The sequence below is a fragment of the Pangasianodon hypophthalmus genome, chromosome 16 (genome assembly GCF_027358585.1).
Source record: "Pangasianodon hypophthalmus isolate fPanHyp1 chromosome 16, fPanHyp1.pri, whole genome shotgun sequence".
Lineage (NCBI taxonomy): Eukaryota > Metazoa > Chordata > Actinopteri > Siluriformes > Pangasiidae > Pangasianodon > Pangasianodon hypophthalmus.
In genome coordinates, this window is record NC_069725.1 from 23,983,567 (window position 1) to 23,992,044 (window position 8,478).

At 37.0% G+C, this 8,478-nt stretch overlaps 1 protein-coding gene across 1 annotated transcript in view; it reads right to left on the reverse strand.

Annotated features, from left to right (window-relative positions):
* dnai3 (dynein axonemal intermediate chain 3) overlaps positions 1-7,850 on the reverse strand; it is a 20,633-nt gene extending 12,783 nt beyond the window's left edge. Inside the window, exons 1-9 of the mRNA XM_053240713.1 lie at positions 7,796-7,850; positions 7,630-7,704; positions 4,807-4,991; positions 2,278-2,382; positions 2,033-2,176; positions 1,652-1,851; positions 424-540; positions 143-330; positions 1-8 (exon numbers count right to left, since the gene is read on the reverse strand). The exon at positions 1-8 is cut by the window's left edge and continues 117 nt beyond it. Coding sequence (XP_053096688.1) covers positions 1-8; positions 143-330; positions 424-540; positions 1,652-1,851; positions 2,033-2,176; positions 2,278-2,382; positions 4,807-4,991; positions 7,630-7,704; positions 7,796-7,850 — 1,077 coding nt within the window. The remainder of the gene's footprint in view (positions 9-142; positions 331-423; positions 541-1,651; positions 1,852-2,032; positions 2,177-2,277; positions 2,383-4,806; positions 4,992-7,629; positions 7,705-7,795) is intronic.
* Between the last annotated feature and the right edge of the window lie 628 nt (positions 7,851-8,478).

Sequence of the window (8,478 nt, forward strand, 5' to 3'; positions counted from 1 at the left end):
TATGACACCTGTCTCACACACACACACACACACACACACACGTCTTTGTGTGTGTAGAATGATTTCACATTGTGTTGGAGTTTTCAGATCAATGTGTGTGTGTGTGTATGTGTGTGTGTGTGTGTGTGTGTGTGTGTGATACCGCTGATAGTGGGATGCCAGCTGATGTAGCTGATGACTTTGTTCTTGCTGTAGCGCAGCTCGGTGAACGTCTGGTACACCTTCAGGTGTGTGTCGGCTTTCCCTTCATACACACTGTCCTCTTCCAGCACACACACTTCATCCACAAACACATCCATCATGCTGTTCTGCTGTATGACCACTTCAATCCTACACACACACACACACACACACGTCAAGTGGATAATGTTGAAAGACATAAGCCCTGAGCGCTGATGAGTATTTATTACTAAACGTTCTCGCCTGTCAGCGCTGGAGCTGAGGAAGTTCTTCAGGTTCTCCAACTGCAGGATGTTTTCTTTCTCCTCCTCGTTAAGTTCTTGAGGTTCGTACTGGGTCCACATGTTCTTTGGGTATTTCCTGTTAAACACACGGCTCATTTGAACTTTTCCCCGAAACACAGTCCTGACAGTTTTTTTTTTTTTTCAGAGAAAGATCCTTCACAATCCTGGAGCCTGTTGGCTGTTTCATGAAAACCTTTAAAACCATAATCATGTTTTATGCACGGCTTGTGATGTGATTTTCTCCATGCCTTGAAGCAGATGTTTTATGATCTTCCATCTGTTTGAGCAGGTGTTGGAATGGCTATGATGATCGAGGAAGTACTTTTGGTGTCTTCATGCATTTTTTTCTGTAAATATCACTGGTGTTTATGTCACACACTGACTTTGTCGGGAATTTCCCCAAAAATATGGACGTGTGCAGTGATTTTTAAAGTTTCAGAACAACCTAAGGTACTCTACGGTGGTTTTAAAAGCATTAAAGGTACTATAAGGTGTTTTAAAGGTAATAAAGGTACAATAAAGTGTTTGTAAGGAAGGTAATGGCACTATCATGTGTTTTAAAGACATTCGAGATATTATATGATGTTTTACAGGCAATAAAGGTGCTATTAGGGGTTTTAAACACATTAAGGTATTATGCGTGTTCTTACACACCTTTAAAGCGCTATAAAGTGTGTTTAAGAATATTACAGGTAGTATCAGGTGTATTAAAGGCTTTTAAGGTAGTACAAGGTGATTTTAAAAGCATTTAAAGTATTACAAGGTGTTTTAACGGTAATAAAGGTACAATAAGGTGTTTTTTTAAAGAAATTAAAGGTACTATATAGTGTTCTAAAAACATTTCATGTACTATAAGGATATTAAAGGTACAGGATCAGTTGTTTTAAATGCCTTTAATGTTTTTAAAGAACCTAAAGGTACTATAAGAGGTTCTTATGTGTTTTTAAAGACATATAAAGGTACTATGTTTTGAAGGCATTAAAGGTATTATAGGTGTTCTTAAAAGGCCTTTAAAGGTGCTCTGAATGGCATTAAAGGCACTATGACACATTTTAAAGGCATTTATAGTACTATAAAGTGTTTTAAAGGGATTTATGGTACTATAAAGTGTTTTTAAATGGCATTAAAGGCACTATAAAGTGTTTTTAAACGGTATTAAAGGCACTACAGTAGGTGTGGAAATGTACCATATGGTCTGTGAGGATGAGTTCTTGGTGTTAGCGATGGCTTGAGTCCCGCAGTTCTGCTCCAGTTTCGTGATGCTAAAGCTCTTGTCCTGGTAGGAAGTGCACTCGGTGTAGGCGCCCTTCGTCTCCACGGCGCTGAGGTCAGAAAAGTGCACCGGAGCCCCAAACTCTCGTCTCACCCGCGATATCTTATAGTGGAGCTGAACAGAAGACACAGTGTGTGTGAATATAACCTTCTGTCTAATGATTTTTGTGTTAGTCCTGTAGGCAGTGTGTATTTTGGATGCAGTGTATGTGTGTGTGTGTGTGTGTGTGTGTGTGTGTGTGTGTGTTTGTGTGTGTGTGTGTTTGTGTGTGTGTTGTGTACTCATCACGTCGTACTTTGTCTCTGGTGTGTGTAGTCGACTCCTCCTCGATCTCTTTCTCGCTTCCCAGTGAAACCCAGTGCCGGGGCTCAGGACTCTTCTGCTCCTCCTCTAACTCCTCTCCACCTTCATCCTTCTGTTCCTCCGTCACTGCTGGGGGCTGAACACACACACACACACACACACACACACACACACACAGACTGGAATTAACAATGTTTTTTGCCATGTTTTCCTTTTCTTCAAGAAACGTCTCCTCACCGCCAGCATGCTCTGTTTAGCCTCCACCGTGAGCACCAGGTAAAAGCACTGGCCGTAGGTGAAGTCCCGATCCAACACCAGCAGCATCTCGTCTTCTGGATAATCCTACACACACACACACACACACACACACACACACACACACTGCTTCATACACTGACATGACCACACAGTATAAAGGTCTGTATCATAGTATAGCTGTGTTTTTTAGTTTGTTTTATTAGCGTCCAGAGAGAGAATAAAGAGAGGCTGGTGAGGGAACGACTGTTTATAGCTGCTTTAATGTAGATTAAAACTTGTTTTGTAGAGGCTCCACAACATTAACTGTAACTATATATGGATAAAAAGTATGACAAAGTTATTTAACAAATAACAAAATTGAATCTTTGGCAAATCACTGTGGTATAAGAGGAATAAAACACTTCAGAACATCACACCGTTGTTGATTATTTTCCTATAAAAGCACAACATGGAGTATTTTATTCCTTACTTGGTTGCTATCAAGTTCACTTTTTCAAGGCTTCATCTCATGCAAAATATCAGCATTAAAGGTACTATATGATGTTTTAAATGCATTAAAGGTACTATATGATGTTTTAAATGCATTAAAGGTACTATATGATGTTTTAAATGCGTTAAAGGTACTATATGATGTTTTAAATGCATTAAAGGTACTGTATGATGTTTTAAATGCATTAAAGGTACTGTATGATGTTTTAAATGCGTTAAAGGTACTATATGATGTTTTAAATGCGTTAAAGGTACTATATGATGTTTTAAATGCATTAAAGGTACTGTATGATGTTTTAAATGCGTTAAAGGTACTGTATGATGTTTTAAATGCATTAAAGGTACTATATGATGTTTTAAATGCATTAAAGGTACTGTATGATGTTTTAAATGCATTAAAGGTACTGTATGATGTTTTAAATGCATTAAAGGTACTATATGATGTTTTAAATGCGTTAAAGGTACTATATGATGTTTTAAATGCATTAAAGGTACTGTATGATGTTTTAAATGCATTAAAGGTACTATATGATGTTTTAAATGCATTAAAGGTACTGTATGATGTTTTAAATGCATTAAAGGTACTATATGATGTTTTAAATGCATTAAAGGTACTATATGATGTTTTAAATGCATTAAAGGTACTGTATGATGTTTTAAATGCATTAAAGGTACTATATGATGTTTTAAATGCATTAAAGGTACTGTATGATGTTTTAAATGCATTAAAGGTACTGTATGATGTTTTAAATGCATTAAAGGTACTGTATGATGTTTTAAATGCATTAAAGGTACTGTATGATGTTTTAAATGCATTAAAGGTACTGTATGATGTTTTAAATGCATTAAAGGTACTATATGATGTTTTAAATGCATTAAAGGTACTATATGATGTTTCAAATGCATTAAAGGTACTGTATGATGTTTTAAATGCATTAAAGGTACTATATGATGTTTTAAATGCATTAAAGGTACTATATGATGTTTTAAATGCATTAAAGGTACTATATGATGTTTTAAATGCATTAAAGGTACTATATGATGTTTTAAATGCGTTAAAGGTACTATATGATGTTTTAAATGCGTTAAAGGTACTGTATGATGTTTTAAATGCATTAAAGGTACTATATGATGTTTTAAATGCATTAAAGGTACTGTATGATGTTTTAAATGCATTAAAGGTACTATATGATGTTTTAAAGATATTAAAAGTACTGTATGGTGTTTTTGAAGAAAGTAAAGGTATTATAAGATGTTTTAAAGAAATTAAACATACTATACAGTGTTTTTAAAGACATGTTTATAAGGATATTAAAGCTACTGGTGTTGTAAAGGCATTTAATGTACTATTATGTGTTTTTAATATCTGCATGTTTTTTACAGGCTTGTAGAAAAAGAGTGAAAAATCTACGCAACAATATTTGATGAATGTGTTCACTGAAAGCATTCTGTGTCAAAAACAAGAAGAAATGTATTTTCCAGTTGGGTCGAAATATCTTTTGTGTAAAGTGAGCTTTGCACAAAAGATATTTGTACACACACACACACACACACACACACACACACACACACACACACTGTACAGTGATCAGCTATAACATTAAAAGCACTAACAGGTGAGGTGAATAACATTGATTATCTCGTTACATTGGCAGCTGTCAAGAGGTGGGATACATTAAGCAGCACGTGAACAGTCAGTTCTCAAAGATGATGTGTTTAAAGCTGGAAAAATGGGCAAGCGTAAGGATCTGAGTGACTTTGACAAGCACCAAATTGTGATGGATAGACCACTGGGTCAGAGCATCTCCATAACAGCAGGTCTTGTGGGGTGTCCTATATATGGGGGGTCTGATGAATCACATTTTGGCAGCATAAGGGGGAACTACACAATATTAGGCAGGTGGTTTTAATATTATGGCTGATGAGTGTAAACACTGTAAATAAACTCCTCTGGAATTACTGCTGTGTTGTTTTCAGAAGAGAAGCGGGCAGAGCGAGCGGATAAGTGAACGTTCTCACCAGCACGGCCTGTTTGATGGGGCTGAAGTCTGACACGGCCGCTCGGGTTCTCATGTCCTGGATGATGTCGTCTTTCCTCAGCAGCTTGTAGGGGTTCTCACCCGTTACGTCCTCGTTGGCTCGGCAGCCGAACAGCTCCTGCGTGGCCGAGGTTAGAACCAGAGGGCAGATGTAGTCCGGGTGTTCTGAGGACGGAGCGAGAACACAAACATGAGTCTGACTAAAAGAACAATGATCTCCATCATCTGCTCCGAAACAGTGCTGGAACTATTCTCTCTCTCTTTAAAAAAATGAATAGAAATGAAAATATATATTATTAATAACAGAAACAAAGCTGTCAGGTTCATGAACAGAAGGAAGTGAGTTCAGTGAGGACACTCCTCTGTGTTACGTAAGGAATAACACACTCAGTGTTGAGCTGTTTTAAAAAAATAATCAACAGTGGTGTGGTGTGAGAGAGAGGCGTTACTGTTACCTCCCTAAAGCTGATTATTTTAATATAACATCACATTCCTAAGTGTTTTATTCCTCTTATACATCAGCAATTTACCAACAAAGACAATGATTATTTATTAAGAATGACGGATTATACTTTTTTATCCGTTTACAGTTACATATAATGTTGTGGAAATAAGTTAGTTCCTGTTGACGCTTACGTTATAGCAGCTATAAACAGTCGTTCCCTCACCTGCCTCTCTTTTCTCTCTCTCTTGAAGTTAATAAAACAAAAAAAAAAATAAACGCAGCTTGTCTTTATCTGTTAGTGAGAAACCGCAAAGAAGCGTAAACTCCTCTGTCCTGAAGATGTCGCAAAACTTAAAGTTACAGCTTTGACTGTTACAAAGCGCTGACACTGGAGACTCCTTCCATACATGTTACATTTAAAGGAAAACTTCACCATATCAATGATTACACACGTTTTTATGTGGAGCATCTGCTGTACAATTTCCTGTGAACGAGCTGTTACTATAGAAACGATAACGTATTAGGACGAGCGTCAGGTGTAAACACACCACTCTGTGTGAGACTGAACACACACACACACACACACCACATAAACATGGCTTAGCGTAATGACAGGCTGCTGTGAGGCCTCTTCAGAAGTCTGTACGCTACACTGCTGATGAGAAGCCGCAGGAGAGGAAAAAAATACAGCATACAGACGCACGCTTACAAACGACTTCCTGTAGGGGGCGTGGCCGAGTCCTCAGAGAGAGAGAGAGAATGGGGATTAGTTTAATGAAGAACTAGTGCGAGATGTTCAAACTTACTGTTACTGTTAACTAAGAGCTCCTGATACAGTCATACAGTCAGCTCCAAAATTATTGGCACCCCTGGTAAGAATGGGTTAAAAAAGTTACGGGGAAAAATCTCACACTAACCTAGATTAATTTTACTGTAAATTAAATTGATCATGAAATTTTAAACTTTTATAACAAAAAAAAAACTCATCTGATTTATGAATTATTTTTGTGGTTAATTAGCTTAATCTTACACTGAAAATACGAGAGACAAACTTTAACTAAAATAAATTTATTTTGAGAAATCTGCATCAAAAATATATCTTTAAAACCATGTGAAATAGAGATCGATCCAATTATTTTATTTTTTCTTTGCAGCTCTGTGATTTGTGAGCGTGAGCTGAATTCGACGTTCCAGTAACTTCTTTTAAGAACGTTTATTAACAAATTAACTGGAAAAAAGTTACACGGTCAAAAGACTGCTGCTCCAATCTTACATTTCGTAAACTAACGGTCATTACAGGAAGTGACATCACCACGATGAAGCAATGTTACTGGGGCTTCAATTTCAAACTTTTCAGAAACATTTAAAATATTACAGTACACATTATTATTAACAGTTAATAAAGCCACATCTGTATAAAGACAGTATAGAAATAACTTATGGCTCTTACACCACGTGGACTATAATATTTATCTCTGTTTGTTGATTGGTTGAATGTTTGAGAGAAACCTAAGCGTAGATTATTATATTATGTATTTAGGAAATTAAGAACAGAGAAGGAAGAAACACACGGATACACACTCGGGTGGAGAGAAACAGAAACACGAGCCACTTCTTCAAGACAGAGAGTATTTTACTTACACACCTTCATTATGCTGTGAGACCACCAGAGGAGGTTTGAAACACAATACAGGGGTGTGAGCTAAAAAGCATAACCTCAAGGTGTGTGTGTGTGTGTGTGTGTGTGTGTGCACTATCCTATACCTTACACATGACATCACAGGTTTTGTACATCATACATAAGATCAGTGATGTTTCTCACACACACTCCTCAGGAGAACAGCAGCTTGTCAGAAGGTGTTGATTAGTTTTCTAGAGCAGCAGCTCTGACTGTAGTGCAGCTGCAAATCGCAGGTTTGTATTAATGCGCTCGCTCTGATACGTTACGGTTTCTATAGTAACAGCTCATTCACATAAACAGATTTAAAAAAAATCGTTGATATGGTGATGTTTTCTGTAATTTATTTGAACAATTATGCGAGGAAGGAGTCTCCAGTGTCGGCGCTTTGCAACGTTCACAGGTAATGTGTCTTTCTTAATAAATAAGAACTTAATAATCGTTGACAAACTGCTGTGGTGTAAGAGGAATAAAGCAAGTGTAACTCTGCCTCGTCACACCACCCCGGTGTTGATTCATTTCCTGCAAGAGCACGACACGGAGGAGGTTGTACAGGCGGAGAAACCATGACAGCTCTAGACACCAGGATGAAAATAAACTAAAACCTCAGCTTGTGCTGGTTCCTCTTTGGGCTTGGTCTTATTACTAAACAATAAAAAAAAAACTTTCCAGCCCTTTACCTGTTTCTGTTTCTCTCCCTGGTGCAGAGCTTTCTTTCTTTTCCTCTGATGATGAAGATAAATCATTCTTCTTATCTAAAAATAAAAAAAAAAGAACAGGATGTGAAACGCTCTGGGAGTGTGTGTAGAGGATCTATTTAGTGCTAAACTAATCACACACTCTTACCTTTGCCTTTGCCTTTCCCTTTGCTCACAGGGCTTTTGGGTTTCTTTGCACTCATATCTGCTGAAACAGAAGATACACACACACTGCTGAAGCTCTTAGAACAGTGCTGGAGGCAAACACACGGACATGGCGACATCTAGTGGTCAAAGATCTCATTACACACATTTACACACCCGCATTCTGGCACTCGGTTTCAGACACAAGAGCTGAAATTCACTTACAAACCAAAACACCACCAAGTTAGAGAGGACACGATACCACTTCTTCTTTCCGATACTGATACTGAAACCGTGAGAATCAGACGATTTCCACACACAAGCCAGATTATTAAAAAAATATATATATCAAAACTACAAAGCTTTAAAATTATTTATGTTAAAATTTATTTCCTTAAAAATATACACCTGAAAACACAATGACACAAAATCCCAGCTGTTTAATATTCACGTCAACTCTTTCACTCAAAAATCACTCACTTTAAATATAACAAACTCATAAATGTAAAAAAATATAAATAATGTAATAAAATCAATCCTAACAACAACAACAACAAAAAACCTGTTTATATGCAAACATTTCCAGTTCCAAAAAAAAAAAAAAAGTCTTTTCCCAAATCCAATTCCGATCTTTCCCATTTCTTACAGGATCGGATTAGATTCATTCTGTATTTCTTCGATATCTGA